The sequence below is a fragment of the Aptenodytes patagonicus genome, chromosome Z, assembly GCF_965638725.1.
Source record: "Aptenodytes patagonicus chromosome Z, bAptPat1.pri.cur, whole genome shotgun sequence".
Taxonomy (NCBI): domain Eukaryota; kingdom Metazoa; phylum Chordata; class Aves; order Sphenisciformes; family Spheniscidae; genus Aptenodytes; species Aptenodytes patagonicus.
Genome location: NC_134982.1, coordinates 88,497,053 through 88,516,415, shown reverse-complemented (window position 1 = coordinate 88,516,415; position 19,363 = coordinate 88,497,053). Strand labels below are relative to the sequence as shown.

The window sequence follows — 19,363 nt, the reverse complement described above, 5'->3', positions numbered from 1 at the left end:
GCTGCATCACGAATTTTCTGGACTCCAAACTTTTTCATACGTGCCCTGTTCGGACCCAAGGCTGCAGAAACACAAGGTTTGAGGGCTCTGGGGGGAGCACTGATGGGACACACATCCACCCTCCGGCGTGATGCCGTGAACGGATGCAAGGCACCCAAAATTTGTGTTTCTTGATATTGCGCTGATATCGCCTCCACAGAGGCAGAGGGAGCTCACAGGCTGAAGCACAGACTTCTCTTACAATAATCTGGGGATGCTAGCGTCAAGACCCTCCAAAACCCGGTACTTCCAGTTACTTTTTCAGTTTTGTTTTTCTTGCTTTAAAAATGGAATCTAAAGCTACCAAAAGGAACAACATCAAAATCATATTGCTAGGCTGCGATAAGTGAAATTCAGATCACGTTGAATTTATGGTTAAAATTCTATATCTAATTTATATAGTTATTTTTTATCAAGAAAATCACAATTCATTTCTAGTCCTCATGTCTTTGAAGAAAAACTTTTAAATGTGAAATAAAAGTATCCCAAAGACATAACAAAACCCCAGAAGGAACAACAAAAACTCAGGTTTATTATCTTAAAAGTTTTCAGGACTTTCTAAGTCTAACTCTATGAATGTTTTAGCTGTGGACACTTAGGACTGGCAGGCCAACAGCTGAGTGATCAGAAGCTTAAAACAGCTAAGGAACTTTTTGATCCTTATATTATGTTATCTCAAGACAGTCCAAGATGATTTCCCATTTAAATGAACAGAAATAGTTTGTGCAAGTTCTACAGTATCAGGGAATGTGTAAGTTCTATCAGCAAATGGCTGTTAAAACTAATTCTATATTGTGACTTTTTATTAACATAATAATGTGACATAAATTACATTTTACTGTGAAATCATCTGCTGAATTAAATATATTGAGCTATAGACGGATTTCCACATCACAGCACTTATAAGAGAAACCAACTCTCCCGATCTACTGCAGAAACATAACTTTTGGCACATATTCAGGAAAGCAAAGCTTTCCTGGGCAGCCTCTATTACATGAGAATTAGGAACACATAATCATATTGTTAGACAATGTGCAAAGCTGTGAATACGAGTAATCCTTTCAGGATACCTACTTGTGTGCTTTTTACCGATTACAGTAATTCTGCACATTAGATCAGCATGTCTGTGTTTCTATTTTGTACATGCCTGTGAACAACCCACTGATAAAAAGTAATAAAAGCTGTATAAGCCAAAGTGAGTTTAAAACAAAGACTGGCAAGGAAACCTTGTCTACAAAACCATTTCCCAAGAACTTAAGTAACTAATACTAACAATTACACTAAGAGAGTTAGATGTACCTTCCCTGGAGTTTTCAGGATACATTTAACTTTCTCAAGCACGTGTTCAGTTTTTTCTGGATCCTTCAACTTCTTTTTTATATCCTCTTCTAATCGTTCCCACTGGAAAGCACCTGTCACAAGATCAGGTAAAGTTGGATTGTAAATCAACAAGGCACAGGCCTTAGCAGGCAGAGAAAAGATGGTATCAATGCCAAACAGATCCAGCAGTTTCATCTACAACTGTACAAAGTCTCCCACCTCTTTGGCTGACATAAGAAAAAGTAAAATTAATACACAGAAGGCAGCAGACATATTTATCTTTCACCTGCTGAAATTCCAGGTTTAATCCTCTATTCATGTCACCAGTAAATAAAAAAATCAATCCATTCACACTCAAGAACTTCTGCATCTGTTCTTTATGCTTGACACTGGTTTGGAAAGAACTGAAAGGGATGTATTCAATGTACAAACTCTAACTGAAAGCTGAAAGAGGCTCCACTGCGTCTTGACAAGCCAGTGTTCATGTCTCAGCTACTAAGGCAGAAATCCTCTTCATATGTTAGGCAGGTATCAGTCTACAGAGATTGACTAAGCTTCTTCATGGATGCAGCTCTAGCAATATAATTATTTGGGGCTTTTTTTTATTACAGTTAAAATCAGAATGCATCATTAAAAAGCCTGCTAATTCTTTTGACAAATATAAAATATATATTCTTATGTACTGACATCTTGCAAAATATTTTATAAGGAATAAATGGGTATCAGGTACTTCCAGAAAAAAAAAAAATTCTCTTTCACCCAAGGATTCCCAAGCAACACTTAAAAAGATAGAAAAATATCAGTGCCATTTTAATAGGCAGCTGGGATTAGGTAGGTGAGGTTACTGCCTGTACTGAATTGGTAGCAAAACACATAGAATTGTAGAATCATAGAATCGTTTAGGTTGGAAAAGACCTTTAAGACCATCAAGTCCAACCGTTAACCCAGCACTGCCAAGTCCACCACTGAACCATGTCCCTAAGCACCACATCTACACGTCTTTTAAATACTTCCAGGGATGGGGACTCAACCACTTCCCTGGGCAGCCTCTTCCAATGTTTAACCACTCTTTCAGTAAAGAAATTTTTCCTCACGTCCAATCTAAACCTCCCCTGGTGCAACTTGAGGCCGTTTCCTCTCGTCCTATCGCTTGTTCCTTGGGAGAAGAGACCGACCCCCACCTCGCTACAACCTCCTTTCAGGTGGTTGTAGAGAGCGATGAGGTCTCCCCTCAGCCTCCTTTTCTCCAGGCTAAACAACCCCAGTTCCCTCAGCCGCTCCTCATCAGACTTGTTCTCCAGACCCTTCACCAGCTTCATTGCTCTTCTTTGGACATGCAACATATCAGAGCCCCCTGCACCACAACCAGTTATCAGTGTTTTCTCTTCAGCAGCAGCATACCCAGAAAATAAATCACTTGAGTTCTCTTAAGTAACCCTGCACTCTTGTCAATATGTTTAGAACATGCAACCATTTTAAATATTTTAAAAGGCCAAAGTCTGAAACTGTCTCAAACTCTGGATTTTTTTGGCAAAGCTTTTGAGTACTATTGATGTTAGCTTACGCACTTTGTTCAGTAAAATATTGTGCTTAGTTTACATTCATTAGATCTGGAATGACAACTAATTTAATTTGTATTAAATCTAGGCGAAGGGCTTTTTTCATATAGACATTGTTTGTAATAACCACAAGGGATAAAATAGATGTAGCAACACAGCAGAACATCATCTCCCAACAGCAAAGGCACGTTCCTTAGGGTGATGCACGTACTCCTGCATGAGACATCAGCTGTACCAGAAATGAGTAGTCGGACCCATTCCTGGGGAGTACCTGAATAAATGAAGTGGAGGACGTCTGGCAGGCAAGAGCAGAAGACGGAGTCCTTCACCACCACCCTCACCAGTGGGACGCAGGGCGGGATGCCGCGGGGGGCCGGGGGGAAGGCAGCCTCCGCCTCCACCGCGAAGAGGCTCTGTGCCGTCCGCACGATGGAGGCATCGTGGATGTCGGCAGGGCTCTTCACCTCGAAAAGCAGCATGAAGAGGTGGCTGACGGAGCAGAGGATGATCTTGTGAGCCTCCACCACCGTGCTGAGGTCTTCAGGGTAGAACGCCACGTCTGCGCACTGACAGCAGCAGAGCAAGTTGTGCAAGTCCGCATCATAGTGTGAGGCTTCGCCCTTTAAGATCGGCATTTTTTCTGCGAAAGATAATGAGTCGGGCTGTAGAATTGAAGCAAGTACTAACAACAGGACAACTCTATTCCCAGAGACCTGATCAAATGAAGGAAAATTTTTGAAAGAAGTATTTGATAAGAAAATTTCTTGTATGCCATTTGAATATGTTTAGTAAAATACTCTAAAAATGGAAAATACTTAGTATAGTAAAGTAAGAAATATAAGAAATACTTAGTTCAGTAAAGTGTCCATCCTTTTACAAAACCTCTTTAGGCACTTAGGTTTGAAAGAAACCTTGCTTGTGAATCCCAGACCTAAGGGATCAGTGAATTTCTAGTATGCGTGAAAAGAGACAACTACATATTTAGAGGTAACTGCTTGTCAATAATTATTTCACTGAATAAATGCATCAGATGCTCAGAAATCACGTGCAGGAAGTCACGTGCAGGGGCATACACCTCTCCCTTGTTTTATTTGCAGCAAATAAAAATATTACTTGATGATACTGCAGAATAATAAAGCACGAAGTAATGACTTTCTTTTATAATTTGCCTGTAAATCTTTTATGTAAAGCTTTTATTAATTCACGTTTGCATTATTTCATCAAGTGCACCAGAAACCCACTCCTATTATTTTTGTCTAAAATAAATTAGAAGTCCACTGCAATGCTACATATTGCTATACAATTCTCCCCAAATTAATTAAACCATCACTAAGAGATGATGCAACTAGAGCAACATAACCAGAATAGCTAATGATAGATAACACAGCTCACAGTAACGATTACAAAATGTTAATTGCGCAAAGAACATGACACACATAACGAACGATACTAGAGACCAGACATCAGCGAGCACCTGGCTGTTCAAGCTGAGGTGGTTGAACTCGATGGCACTTCTGCATCTTTTTCCTTTTCTTCATTTTTTCAGATGACTTCTGATTCAAACTTTGGATCATAAAATATTCCAGCTAAAACACGAAATGTATTTTTAAAAAATCCTAGTTATTTAAGAACAACCTAGACATCAAACTAAGGAGAACGAGCGGGTGCTGTATGCAGGACTGAGGCTACTGCCACTATGAACAGTCATCCAGGTCACTGAGTCTCAACACTCCTTTACCAGCAGAAGGTACCAAATGTAGTTGGAATTACCACAATTTAAAAGGCTACTTATTCAAATGACGGTGGTTAATTCTCTTGTATTTAATCCTCCCAGAAATGACAGGCACAAAGATATTCAATTTACCAACTTCTGTAGGTGCTAATTACAGAGAGGAATAAGACTTGATGGATAACAGTCAGGTGCAAGTGATGGAAATAACAAAACCATGTATGAGCTCTTCAGCTTGCTGCTAACCACCACCACCACGCAACGCTACCGTGTCCTCTGGAAAAGTCACATTACGGGGTGATCTTTGTGGGCAAGGTTTGTTTCACTGGGACAGACTACAAGTGTCATCACTGCAACAAAAATGTACCTGAGGGGAAATGATCCCTTTTACAGGAATGAAGAGGCACAAAGGGTGGTTCAGTTCCAGCTAATGCATGTCTTAAACGCTTTTATCACCCAACGTATTACTGTAGCACACGTAGTGCTTTGTAAAAACTAGAAAAATACTCTGACTGGACCAGATATTGAGTGCATTCCTCATTTTTTAATTGGGAATGAATGGATCTAATAAAAATTGGCTAACTGTTGTGCCAGATATTCCAAGTTACTATCAAATCCCATGGAAACACACTGTACTTACCCACCAGGGACAACAACAGTACAAACCATGTGAAATTACTGTGCCGAAAGAACTGCATTTTTTTGATCCAACCCAAATGCCACTGGGAAAGTAACCAAAAGGTTCAAAAAAAGGCTGAGCTTAAAACACCTCATAAAACTGAAAATGAAATATCAGTGTGAAATAATTTTGTGGAGAAGACAAATAAATCTGAAAGACTGCATTTAGAAACTGCTCAGTGGGCTTCCCTGTCTTCAGGAGAGTGGAAAAAGAACAAGCTCATTAGAGGTGGGACATTTTAACAAGTCTCTCAGCTTCTGCCTCGTTCAGCTTCGCTGCATCTGACCCCAGGCTTTGCTCAGGATTGCAAACTGCGTCACGACTGCAAACTGAGCAACCACAAGAATATGCTAAAAAATCAGGCAATTCAACAATCGTAACTGTCTTACTTTACAACAGCCATGAGAATTTGAGCAAATAAAATAAAAAATGTCAGGCTATTATGGAATAATTCAGGTTGGAAGGGACCTGTGGAGGTCACCCACTCAGGGCATCTGCTCAAAGCAGGACTTGTCTTCAAGGTGGGATGGGTTTGTTGAGTCCCTTGTCCAGCTGCATTTTGATTATCGCATTCCAACAAGATAAAAGGACAGGAATAGGAGGGGAAAAATTATTGCAGTGTGTGGTATGGCTTTACTAAACCTTCCTAGAAGGTGGTTAAAATGAGGGCAACCTCGGTTTTGCCAATTCAGCTAGCATCATAGAATCACAGAATGATTTGGGTTGGAAGGGACCTCTAAAGGTCATCTAGTCCAACCCCCCTGCCATGGGCAGGGACATCTTCCACTAGATCAGGTTGCTCAGAGCCCCGTCCAACCTGACCTGGAATGTTTCCAGGGATGGGGCATCCACCACCTCTCTGGGCAACCCGTGCTGGTGTTTCACCACCCTCAGCGAAAAATATTTCTTCCTTCTATCTAGTCTAAATCTAGCATCAGTGGGATGCCCTCGGTGGGAGGGCTCGTGGTCTGCCTCTGCTCACTCTCCAAATCCCTGACATCGGCCAAGCACCTCCCATGTGTGCCACCCTGCTTTCAGCCCAGGGGTTTCTCACTCACCACTCCTCCAAAGTACTTCTGTATGTAGAAGTCATTAAGAGTGTGCAACTCGAGGTAAGTAGCTCCTAGTTCCTTGGCCAGCTGCACTCCCTCGGAGGTGGTAACGCAGCTCCTCCTGTCCGAAGTGCACAGGGGGCAGGTGCAAGGCACTCCTGGGGTAAAAAGTCAGGCAAAAAAGCCATTTTTGTCAAACAATCCAGAATACTTACCTTCCTAAATAATTGTAAAGATGCAAATGGAAATGCATCTTCCATTTGCAAAAGGGAGATGGAAACACAGTCATTTTAGAGTAAGAAATCTATAATTACTGCAAAAAAATGAAATTCTTATTAATCAGTTCAAAATATTAGCTGCTATACAAAGCTCAGCTTACATTACATTAGCATTATTTTACATTCAGTTTTGTTAAGGCGGGAAAGTCAAGCAGGACTTCCAGAAGTCAGGTTTGGCTTAGGGCCTCGGTATCCTTATATGCACAGGTGTTGTACTAGCCTGCAGGTGTTACCATTCATTAATGTCACCCTTAAACTTGTTTAATTATTGTGGCCTGTCCGTGCAGGAAGCATGCACAGTAACGGAAGGGAAAAATTTCCACTGCAGTCCCGCTTGTTACGGGCATGCACGTACTGCGGAATATGATTTCATTACACACATTTTACATGATTTTATTTTAAGCCAGAATAGGTATTTTTGAAGATTATGCCAGTTAACTGATAAAAATCTGTTCGCCACCCTGGCTCAGCTTTGCTTAATGCCAGCAAGAACTTGCCAGCCATCAATGTGCTTTCAAATGTGCCGTGCATGCTCTACATTAATTTCCTCTGTTCAGACCTATGGATAACATGTAATAACACAGCTTTTTTTTATTTCTTTTGGTAGCACCATTTGCTGCTACAGAGGATTAAGATCTTAGTAATTTGTATGAGCAAACTGCTGTGTTCACACATACCTCCTAGAAACAAAAGGGCTCTGTGTCTGCACAGCAGTCTGTTCCGGCAGGTCCCAGAGCGAAACTGCGACTGGAGAGCCTGACTTCTCCCACGGTCACATTATTTAGGGAGGAAGACAGAAAAAAAAAAGTGGAAAAGAAAAATGCCAGTAGTGGAGTCACTCAGATTGGTGGCATCATGTGCGTAAATAAGAAGTGCAAGAAAAATTGCTGGGGAAGACAAACTTTAGTTTAGCGAGACCTTGCCTTTAGAATGGCAGATTTATTACCCCTGTATAAGGCAGAGCATAAAAACATTTGATCATTATCAGTGAATTACTAAAGGGAAGACAATAAAGATTTAATTGTTATAGAGTTCTTTAACAGTCCGTTCTCAATCACTCAGCAAAAAGATATATGAGTAGACCCTGGCAAAACTGAGCATTACGTCCACAGAAGACACACTTCATATGGCTTAATATTTCTTTGCACATTATGAAATAAATGTCTACGTCTACATCCATCATGTCCCTTACTCATAGCAGGAGGGATGCTCAGAAACACTTGTTTTAGTCAAACTCGTAAAGTTAAAGGCAACTCACAGGCTCAAGTTTTGCATTCATTGCTTCAGGAAAAGAAATTATTAAAAATCAGGCCCCACGACTAAAAAGACCATATGAAAATCAACAAAAGCACAATGCAAAACATTCGGAAATACAGAATAAAGTTTGTATATTTGTTCTATCGGTATCTGGGGTATTCTTTCTGAACCTTATTTCCCTGATGTAAACAGACAGAAGTTACTAATGTTTACCCAAACCGTGAACGTGTTCTCACCAGCATTGCCCTCGTCGGCTGCTGGACGCTTTGTAAATCCACGTGGTCCTTCCACAGTCGAGCAACTTCGGTTTTCATAGTGATTAGACAGCAACAACAACTTTGTGCTAGCAAAATATTCAGTGTAAAATTGATTCGCATCATTCTCATAGCAGACTACTGATCAGCCTGGACAGGCCATTGTGCGAACACGTAAGCTATACCATAGCCATACCATAGCTATACCATAGCTACTCTGCCGTGACAGGTCAGCTCTGTTGACGCAGCACCACGTGGCACTTTGTGATACCCAAAGGGCTGGTATGTCCGTTCATCCCACGACATCCTAGAGAATTTTGAGGCTTTTCCCACCCCCTCTCCAGTGCTTGCAAGCTGATGGACTTAGTTTTAATCTCATACACTAGAGATATTTTATACCTGAGACATGACCAGAGAGGACCCATAACCACAGGGTTCATCTCATACACTCCGATGTACGCAGCTTAATCCAAAGCACTAGATTTAATCCCCGTGTGCGATGGCTCCACGAGAAGAGTCGTTGCAGAGGTCAAAGCAGGATAGGATGCCTTTTGTCACCAGGGTTAATTAAGCGTAATGTTCTCGCCAATACACCAGTACAGAACCAAAATACATGCACATATTACTGTCATCCTGACAGACTAATTGTTTCTGTTAACAACTTGGAAAAACAATCAGCGTCTACTGAAATTACAGCATCTCTAATGTCCAAGTGAGATTTTAACTATTACTACAGGAGACTGGATACATACCGTTTTTTCTTGCACCAATAGCAGAAATTATTACTGGAACTGAACAGTGGTTTAATGCTTTTTTTATCATTGGGACATAACTGTCCTTTAGTTCTTGAAATGAAGTCTTGTCATTGACAGAGTACTTAATCACAATAATATCAGCTCCTCCAATGAGACTGCGAGAAGTGTACCAGTCACTGTCAAATATATCCTAAACAGAAAAAACACTGATCAAGAACTTCCTGTCTATAAAGGAAAAAGTGAACTATTCAACAGTCTTAATGCAAAACCTTACAAAAGTATTTTTAACTGATAACTTAATCTCTTGTTTGAAGACGTGAAACAAAGAGCAGAATTCATGCTTTGTAATTTCCTTGTTTGGAGAACAAGTTGTTCATTATAATAAACAATAAATCTCTGTTATGAATTCAGGAATTCTTCAGGAAGAAGAAAAAATAGGGTTTATCTAGGAAAATACTTTGCAGGAAGAAACTTTACTGGTTTAATTACTTAACTTTCAAATGTTTTTATTAAGGAAATGAAAGCAGCTTCAGTGGTAGAGATTTGCAGCAATTCATACAAAACCGTTATTTATCACAACATTTTAGGGAAAGGGTTACACAGAACTATGCTATGTACCTATCAACCCTTAAATACAAGTTTCATCAGTTGGGTGTGATTTTTATCTACTTCACAAGAGCTTCCATGTAGCTTTAAAAAGTGTTAATGTCTTCAGAATAAGGACTTTAATCACATAACTGAACTTTCTTTTTTAACTTCACATTAAATTTAATTGTTCTGTGCTTTAAATGTAAGACTTACACTCTAAAATTATTTTGTATCCTGTTAATTTACAACTGTGCTGTAACCGCATGTAATATACAGTTATTACTTGTATATTTGTCATGAGAACTATAATTTCACAATTTCTGCTTTACCTAAAGGTAGCTCATAAATACCAATGAAAGCCATGCCTTTGCACATATGCTCAATTGAAAATTCTTGACAGAAGTCTGGAACTGGTCCAGAGAACTGAAAATCAACTCAAAAAACTAAACTACTATGACCTCTTGGGACAGAGAGACCTTATTGTGGCCTTTCAATATTTAAAGAGGGCTCATAAGAAAGATGGAAAGAGACTTTTTACCAGGGCCTGTAGCGACAGGACAAGGGGCAACGGATTTAAACTGAAAGAGGGGAGATTTAGATTGGATATAAGGAAGAATTTTTTTTTTTTTTTATGAGGGTGATGAGACATTGGACCAAGTTGCCCAGAGAAGGGGATGCCCCGTCCCTGGAAGTGTTCAAAGTCAGGTTGGACGGGGCTTTGAGCAACCTGATCTAATGAAAGATGTCCCTGCCCACGGCAGGGGGGTTGGATTATACGGTGTTTGAAGGTCCCTTCCAACCCAAACCATTCTGTGACTCTATAACAGTCTGGTACAACATGAAGCAAAGCTAGAAGAACTTGGGATCTTGGGGAAAAAATGGAAAAAAGCAATGATGAAATAAAGAAGATGTGGAAAAGAGGAGTAAGTGAGCACAGAAGAAGTGACAAAAGGGACCCAAAGTTTGGGCTGAGGACGGTCAATGTGATTTCTGAAGAACAGGTCACAGAAATAAAAGCATTACAGATGGGAACCACAGAAATATATAAAAGGTTATTAATATCAGCAAGTGGCTTGTATTGTCAATATAATTGTTTTTGATCACTTCAAAAGAGTCATTGTTTCGAATCTGTGGTGAAGTAGCTGCAATGCTTTTAAGTACAAGAGGTAGCATGAACTTGACGGAAATATATCAGTTGGCAAATATTTGCCTAGACTGTCAGTGCACGTCGTACCCAATTTAGGTCTTGTCTTTACAAAGAAATAAATCAGGAAATAAACTTAAAGTATAATAAGTATTCCCATTAATTTCTTTATTAGGTATTCTTGTTCCGTAATAAGAAAACCACAGAAAATTAACAAATTATCAAGAATAGCTATTCAATGATTCACCATGTTCACAAGAGCTTTAAGAGCACTGCTCTCGGTATTTGTTTTTTCAGTCAACTCAGTTAGAGACTATTATACTCCCAGGCGAAGGAAAATATCCCCCAGCATTTAACAGAATAATTTAAGCTGTGCTAAGAATATAAAGTTAACACATAAACACGTTTAGCACCTGTAGCAGTAAGACTACCAGCTACAGTACTTTGGGACAGCCACCTAGATGGGCATTTGCAGAACCTGATCACATAGTCAGGCAAAAATTGAGAATTTTCAAGGGACAGCCTTAATATGTTTTAGCTGTTGAAGATCTCAACAGAGAATTTTTAGTAGGGTTGTGTACATTTAACATGACAAAGGCTTAAGAGAAAAATACAATACAACCAAAAAAATAATACAGAGTATTTAGTTGTTCTATGCTGGCAGACAGAAAGCATGCCTGTTCCTTTGCAATTTCCTTCTAGCTGCCTGTCTTCAAGCTCAGCCCTGGTTTGCACATGCCCATCTCTATGAGCTCGGAGATAACCAGCAGTGTCACCACTGGGGTCTAGAGCACAGGTGCACAAATACACGAGAACTCTGCCGTGAGTTTAAGTATTAATAATAAAAGATATTTGTGGAAACTTCTTGCAGAATGTAACATGTATTTTTTACATGCTGTGATATGTTTGTGTATGGGTTGTAGCTCCCTCCATTTTACAATGGAGCTAAAGGTCTAATGCATTATGACACCATTTCATGTTACAAAACAGAAAGATTTTGGGAAGATTTTGGTGAATATGAACACAGCCGTGCCCAAGGAAAGAACCAACTCTGACCCTCGCCCTTAGCTTCAGCATAAACCTAGTCCTGACCGACAGCAGAGGACAGGGCTCCTGGGTACCAATGTGCATCGAGCTGTGGCTCCATCCTGACACCAGCCCCACCAGCAGCAGAGGACATGACATGTGTATCTGGTACACACGTAGGCATGCACTCTGCTCTGGCCCCAGCCCTCATCCTGGCTCTCCAAGGAGAGCGTTGTCCAGTAAAGCACCAGCCTGGAAGACCCTCCATGCCCTAACCCCAACCAGTGGAAGCTCTAATGCTCTTCTTGTTGATGGGAACCTCCACAGAGTACGTTGAAGTAGATGTGTTTGCGTGTGCGTGCTCATGCATATTAACACAGCAGCAGCTTAAGAGGTCAATGTCACGTAGCAAAAAAACATACAGGTTTTTTTTTTTCTAATGAAAATAATACTAATAAGAAAAGTAGGTGCATTTTGGAAAATGAAACAACAAAAAGAAAATATGGCCATTACCTCATATGATTCCCCTACCCTTTCTGTACTTAGCCCAACTTGCTAAGTACAGAATTATTTCCATCTCTGCAGGTATGGGGAAACCTCACAAAATCCTTACTGAAAACAGCCACACAGGTGTGCAAATACACCTCTTTGTTTAACTATTAGGGGAAAGAAATGCTATGGAGACGTGGTGCAGGCTGTAACAGCTTCCCAGGTGCGTGTGGCTGCACGTTGCAGCAGGTTTGTGGAGGTCTGTGCTTTCCGCCACTGCCCCGTGCCACTGCTTTGTGTCTCTGTTAATCTATCAAGAAGGATTTTACCAAAGTTTATGAAGTTCTGGTGGGGATGGACCCCACTTTCCCAAGGCAAGAGCCAGCCAAGGGTACATCAAGAAGTGAAAAACGCAGAATGCACCAACCAACGTCTCACAACACCCGATTTCTGTTATTCTTCTGCAGTTTCCCTATGCCCTCACATATTTGATTTAACCCCACCGAAAGCCCATTCTTGAAGATGGATGTTATGCTTAAAAACACAGAAGAGAAAGGCATGTTCCCAGAGGTCTTGTTGCAATTATTTTCATTTTGTATCAGCGTAGCATAGCCTGCTCTGTGCTGGGAAGATCCTCCAAAACGTCTCTGACAACGAAAGGTTATTTGCCCAAGGCATCACTGAGACGGAGCATCTGGACCCTTAGCGAGGTTAAGCCAGTTAAGTTGATTATCACTTTTAGGTGGGCTTTCATGCAAAAATGGCAGAGGGAATTTCCTCAGATGATGAGCAACGGTTCAGATTCAGGAATAACCTTAATTCCAGGCTCCAACTATGAAATTTATGTAGCAGCTATTCCTCATCATGCTTCCTGCTTTTGGCACAGTCCATTTCCCAAGACAGCCATCAACAAAAGGAAAAAGTAACTGCATAGCTAAGGTTATTATAATACGACCTTATTAATTATAATTATACTCCTGTCACTATTCCTCTCAGGACTTATTAGAAAAAAGTTTCATTCTTTCCTTGCATGTCTCCATTCTACACATCTCATAATATATTCTTGCCATTGGTAAATCATACTTCTCAAGCATTAACATTGAAAATAAAGCCTTCAGAGGCAATGAAGACGTGATTTTCCTACACAATCACATGACCCCTCAAGAGGACAATACTTGCTTTGTTAAAAATAATTTATGAATGCCTTTATGGAATGGCACTGAAATCCACTGTGCCCCTGCAATGCCCACACTCTTTCTAAAAGCTGCTCGCAAATGTCCCCACGTCCACCCAGCCCAGCCCTTGATCTGGGGCAGCAGAGATAGCAAACGCTCTTTGGGGGAACGAGGGAGCCTGGCCACCCCCGAGGACCGTTCCCCTGGGATTTCCCCGGGATCCAAGGGGGCTGCACTGGGAATATTGGAAAGTTCATCTCTCTCTAGGATCCATTTACAGATCCGTTCTCCATTAACAGAGCCTTCTTTCCAGTGATGCTTTCCACACCGTATACCAGAGCCTTCCCCATTTTTGCAAGGTTTCTCTGCAATTTCTAATCAGTCAGGTCCACAGCAGAACAAATTTTGCAGGTATACTCTCCATAACTTACTAGTCCCCTGAACTTAGTAACCTGCAGCATAGAAGGAAGTATCTTCTTCAGAAATCAAGGGAATTCAGGCCACAACCCTGGAATGCCACTTTTGTTTTTCACTCGAGTCTTTCCTTAACTGGTTGAGCTGACCCCCCCCCAAAAAAACCATAATGAAGGCTAGCATTGTCCTGTGTTGTCCTCTCATAAATTAATTTAATAATATTTGTAAAAAGCAAAAATAAAGAACACGGTAGGGAAAATAATTTACCAGGATATGATCACTTCTTGTAAATTGCCAACTTCAGAGAGCCAAGCTTAAAAATGAGAAAGGATGACATACTAAATAATGAAAAGTTGCAAGCTATAGTTTTGTACTGAAGCAGTAATTTGACTTGATTTCTAAAAATAATAAAATTAAAAAGTGGATCAGATTATTTTGCCTTCAGACATGTTAAGGGCCAGCCAGCCTAGCCAGCACAAGGAGCACAAGGATGCTGATGCAGGGAAAAAGCCAGATAACCACACTATGGATGATACCATGGACATGAAAGCTCACAGGGTTCCAGGAACTACTGCTGTTGGCGCAGTAAAAAAAAGCAGACATAAAAATATGAAAAGACTCAGGGAAAGAGATTGTTGAAAGGGAGAATTTAAAAAAAAAGTAATTCAGAGAACACCTTTTCAAAATTGCAATTAATGTATTTGAAAACTAGTGAGTCCCACGGAGGTCTGCAGCTCTGTGCAAGCCTCTGAGCAGGCACTGGCAAGCCTCCACCGCAGGTACAAACACAGCACAGCATCCATCCCTCTGCAAGTGCCGAACCCAGAACAAGGCGCTCTCCGAAACCCAGCTGCTCTGTTTTCTCCTTTTGTAACATTTCTGCTACCGGGAACATGATGCTGTCAGTGATTCTCTAGAAACTGGGCAGTTTTTATAAACGAGGGGAAAACAAAAAATTTCTGGAGGTATTGTTCCCTGGGGGGGGGGGGGGAAACCCCACAACCAAAAAAAACCCCAAACCAAAACCAAAATCCAAAAACAGGTGGCTCGCAGAGGAAAAAAACTAAAAAGGACAGCAAGACCCCCAGCCCAGGACCGAAACACTCTCGTATCCTCATAGTACTGCTCCAAACAAGAGAGCAACGAACACAGGTAGGGGACACTCACAGTGAAGTTTTCATTCTGCCATTTCGTTTCCAGCATCATAATTAAATGAATCAAAATACGAATTATAACTCCTATGCTATGATTCATTCTGAAGTTGAGGAAGATTCACTTGCCATCAGATATTACGAATTTTGTCTGCACTTTTTCTGCAGTTTTCACTTGTACATATGCAGAAGCACAACAAAATTCAGTATGAGGTGGCTGAAGTTGCAAACTCCACACAAGCCAATAAAATGGCAACGCAGTCCCCAAGACTGTCAAATCTGATATAGAGTGCTAAATAAAACAACCTTTTCCAAAGCAAATCTTAAAATTCATCTTGCAAATTACTCCTTGTAAGTTACTAGCTCCCATACTGAGGTTTACCCCCCCAAAAATTAGAAAAACTGCGACATGCTAGTTCAACATGCTTTATGAGAGCAAAACTTGAGCATGCATTAGCAACTGATCAGCTATTAAAACCACAATATTCAGCATGGATGTTAGCACACATATACATTTTCCCTAGTTCTTTATATCTCCTTTCATCCTGGCCTGCATTTTTTATCAAAATGTTTTCCAGCCACGTGAATCACAAGGATGTTGGCCCACTTGCGTATCTGTCCCCTGCATGCGGGAGATATCAGCACGCAGCTTTGCAAATGTAAGGCAGGACACAGCGGGACATAGTGATATACCCAGTGATTGACACACGGAGATCAACGCGGTTTTGGAAACAGTGTCATTGTGCCCCCAGATTTTGAAAAGTCTGCGCCACCACTATCTCTACAACCCCGTGTCATCTGTGTAAATGATAACATCCTCCCCAAAGTCGGCACTTCCATCCTGCACCCTGCAACTGCCACAGCAAAGAGCTTCTCACAACATGCTGCCGCTGTTTTGCATGTTGGCAAACATGAATTTATCCTTGTAATTTTCTAAGCCAAGCAATATCAAAGAGTATAGTATTATATATATTATATATATATATATTTTATATATATATATATATATATATATATATATATATATATATATATATATATATATATATTTAACCGCTCAGGCGGTTAAAATATTTATGGAGATGCTGTGTGAAAACAGCAGTCCCACGGCAGGTTGGAAACATCGTTCTCCCGTGTCCGTCTGTAACATTTGATGGGCATTGCCTTGAGTAATCATGCCCAAGAAGCCTTGCTTCCTAGCTCTCCAGTTTGGCAGCCACCTTCAGCAACCCTCAGCTTATAAAATACCGTGCTCTCACAGCAGCGCTGCTGCTGTTTCACCAACCACATGCCCAGCAGGATGATGCCACCATGGCAGCGTTCACTGCACGGTCCAGACCTTTCACATTTCTCCAACCCGTCAGTGCATGAGCACTTTGGCAGCTGCTGAGAAACCTTGCTGCAGCCTTTTCAAAGAGACATATAGTGCATAGTAAGATGCCCAGTATCATAAGATCATCAGGAAGAGTTCAACCGAAGACACTTGAGCTGTTGACCCCTCCTGCAGGCTCAAGAGAGTTGAGCAGTGTCCTGGGCTGACAAGACATGTGCAGCAGCAGACTGAAACACGAGCAAACACACCCTGTACCACAATCTATCTCACAAAAGAACCCGCCCATGCACTGGGGAGCCCTACCTGGTAAACTTGCATCCATGCTGCTTTTCCAGACTGATCGCTGTAGAGGACAAAGAGCCGTTTGCCGCCCTTGAGTTTGGAGACTCACAGCTACCAGCATACTCAGTTGCCAAGTCTATGTCTAGGACTGGCTTGCCTTAATCGCATGGATTTAATCTAGATCAGATACAAATCTCAGGTAAAATGCAAATCTGCCTTTACATTATGCTCAGATGACAGAAATGGAAATAATGCAAGGCCCACCATACCACCACCACTATGTTTCAGTAACGTGCAACAAGAACCTTTTTCCATGGAGAATATGACATATTAACAACAACTGTACTTGAGGCAACGTCAGTCAACGTTTTGAGCTGTCATGTCCCATTTCCCCAGGCTACCAGAGGAATAGTCCTGAAAGGACCACCGTGACGTAGCACACCTCAAGCATCCAGGCTGTGGAAAACAGTCCTGTTCTGCCTAACCCCAGCAAGGAGACAGCTTTACTCAGAACAAATAACCTCCTGCAGAGTCCAGTCCAGCTATCTGAGATGTCTTCTACTAAGCTAAAAAAGCCAATTGTTCCTCATCATTACCCCTAATAAATCTCCTGTCTCCTTTAGCTGAGAAAGGAAAAAACAACAGGCCTCAGAAACATAATGCTGCAGACAATAACAAGCTAGCTTTTCAAGGGCAAATGGTCAGGTCTCCAGAACTGAAGAACCTTGTTTTGTAGAAGAGCAAATGCAAATAGAACGACATAAAAACACATGAACTGCATCTCCAATCTAGGTCCTTTCTTCTGCCCTTCTCCAGCTATCCCTGCCTGCCTTCCCCCCTCCCTGACCAACCTCCAGTCCTCTGAACACCCTTTGAAGTCCTACAGCCTTGATTTATATTCAGGAGCTTTTACTCATTGCTGCGCTCAAATGACTCCAGCAAACTGCGCGTGCAGGTCACATGCGGCTTCAAAGATCAAAAACAGAATCCCCCAGTCCATCTGAACCGGTGTCTGTAAGTGCAGCAGACAAAAAAGCATGAGAAATAGAGAACAGAAGGATAGCTAAACTGGATCGTTCCGTTTTAAGATTACGAACTTCTGATCATGTATTTCTAGAACTGTCAGGGTTCCTGCAGATTCCAAAAAAAGTTTCCCTTAGAGGACTGCAAAAACCAGTCTAAGGCCAGAATTATGGAGCTGAAACTGATTGTTTTAATTTCTAAAAGCTGCTAAGCTTAATTTTTTTTAAGGCTACTAAGTAGCCATTAAATATGTTTTAATTTAGATTATCAGTATCATTTCTTACATAATCTTTGAGCTGCTCATACTCATAACTAAGTTATCTCACTTACTAACAAAAGTGCTGACAAACTGGAACAGTGCCAAAATCCTTTTTATTCACCTTCAAATAAAGGAAATAATGTTAACATGTGATTATTCATTGTAACAGAAGTAAAATGACTCCATATACTGTATTTTGCAAGACATCTGATCTTATAATCTGTCATTTTTCAAAGCTGGAAAACTGACTACCTTTCCACTTTTACAGAAAAAAAAAATGTTTTGTTTAATTGTTGATAAATATTTGGAGACAGTGCTTATGATGCAGTGTCACAAACAAGGGGTTCTAGTTTGCCTCAGGATTACCTTCAACACAGTTTTCACTCAACAGAACAGTTGAAGATATCACCTTCCTACAGAGGAGGTGAGCAGCGGCTTGTTAATGAGAAACTTTCTGTAGCACCTTTGAGACATTGCAGCATTTGCCTGGTTACATTTTATATGCTTTTACTATTTGCAATGACTAAAATATGAATAAAATCTCACAATAATGAAAATAATTGAAAATTAGGATAAATTTCCATTTGATTAAAACAGCTTACACTGTTAAGTGTGGCTAAAAAGATCGAGACTGGTCTCTTACCCAGACAGGACAGTCGTGTACCACCAGTCTGACATTTCCAAACACGCAGGCTTGATACTCAGTAAAAACTGGGTTTCCAACGTGACTGGCAGACAAGCTGCTGTCAATCTGGGAAATGAGAGCACTTCTCCCGAGATAGCTCCAGATCAGGCTCGGCTGCCGATTGTCCTCAGAAAACCCATCGTCTCTTTCATTCCCAAAAGCTACAATATTAACCGACCTAAAATAAAAGTAATAAAGACAAAGCTGTGTTAACAAAGATGAAGGGCACGGATAAAAGGAAAAAAAAAAATCCCCTTAAATCAAAACTAACATATTAATCCTTCCGAATCCTCTTCCCTCCCTGGATTTTAACAGCCCCGGTACTCAACAGCAAAACACATACATGATCTCAAATCCAACAGCGGGATGAGAGCAAAGCGGAAAAGAAACCTGGAAACGCTGCTTGCATTACAAATCCCCAGCTTCTTGGCTTTTTATTTGTTGGTGTCCACCTTCAGCCTCGCTGCTGCGACCTCCGGGGCTCCTGCCGCATTCCCTCGCCTGCAGCCAGTCTGGCTAACTCGGTGCCGGCTGCTCCGGGCGATGGACTGCAGGCGCACACCAGAGCTGCAGCAGCAGCAGCAGCAGCAACAGCAGCAACAGCAGCAACAGCAGCAGCAGCAGCAGCAGCAGCAGCAGCAGCAGCAGCCGCCCAGGCACTGGTGGCTGCGTTACTCAGCAGCTGTAGGTGAACTCGAGGCGTAAGGCGAGCGGCCGGCCGGTCGGTCACGGCCATCGCATCCTGACGTCAGTCAGCAGGAGCACAGCACATGCAATGGGCAGAGCGAGCTGACGTTTCTGCAGAGCCAACACGGTGCAGCCAGGTCAGCAAAGGCAGACAAAGGCACTTGAGCAGAGCGGCGTCCGACCCT

The 19,363-nt window shown here is 41.4% G+C and overlaps 1 protein-coding gene across 1 annotated transcript in view; it reads right to left on the bottom strand.

Moving 5' to 3' along the window:
• RHOBTB3 (Rho related BTB domain containing 3) overlaps positions 1 to 19,162 on the bottom strand; it is a 30,913-nt gene extending 11,751 nt beyond the window's left edge. Inside the window, exons 1-7 of the mRNA XM_076362689.1 lie at positions 18,835 to 19,162; positions 18,450 to 18,669; positions 8,920 to 9,112; positions 6,385 to 6,536; positions 4,393 to 4,504; positions 3,190 to 3,558; positions 1,339 to 1,451 (exon numbers count right to left, since the gene is read on the bottom strand). Of these exons, the coding sequence (XP_076218804.1) occupies positions 1,339 to 1,451; positions 3,190 to 3,558; positions 4,393 to 4,504; positions 6,385 to 6,536; positions 8,920 to 9,112; positions 18,450 to 18,669; positions 18,835 to 18,836 (1,161 nt within the window). The 5' untranslated portion in view covers positions 18,837 to 19,162. The remainder of the gene's footprint in view (positions 1 to 1,338; positions 1,452 to 3,189; positions 3,559 to 4,392; positions 4,505 to 6,384; positions 6,537 to 8,919; positions 9,113 to 18,449; positions 18,670 to 18,834) is intronic.
• Positions 19,163 to 19,363: the final 201 nt, after the last annotated feature.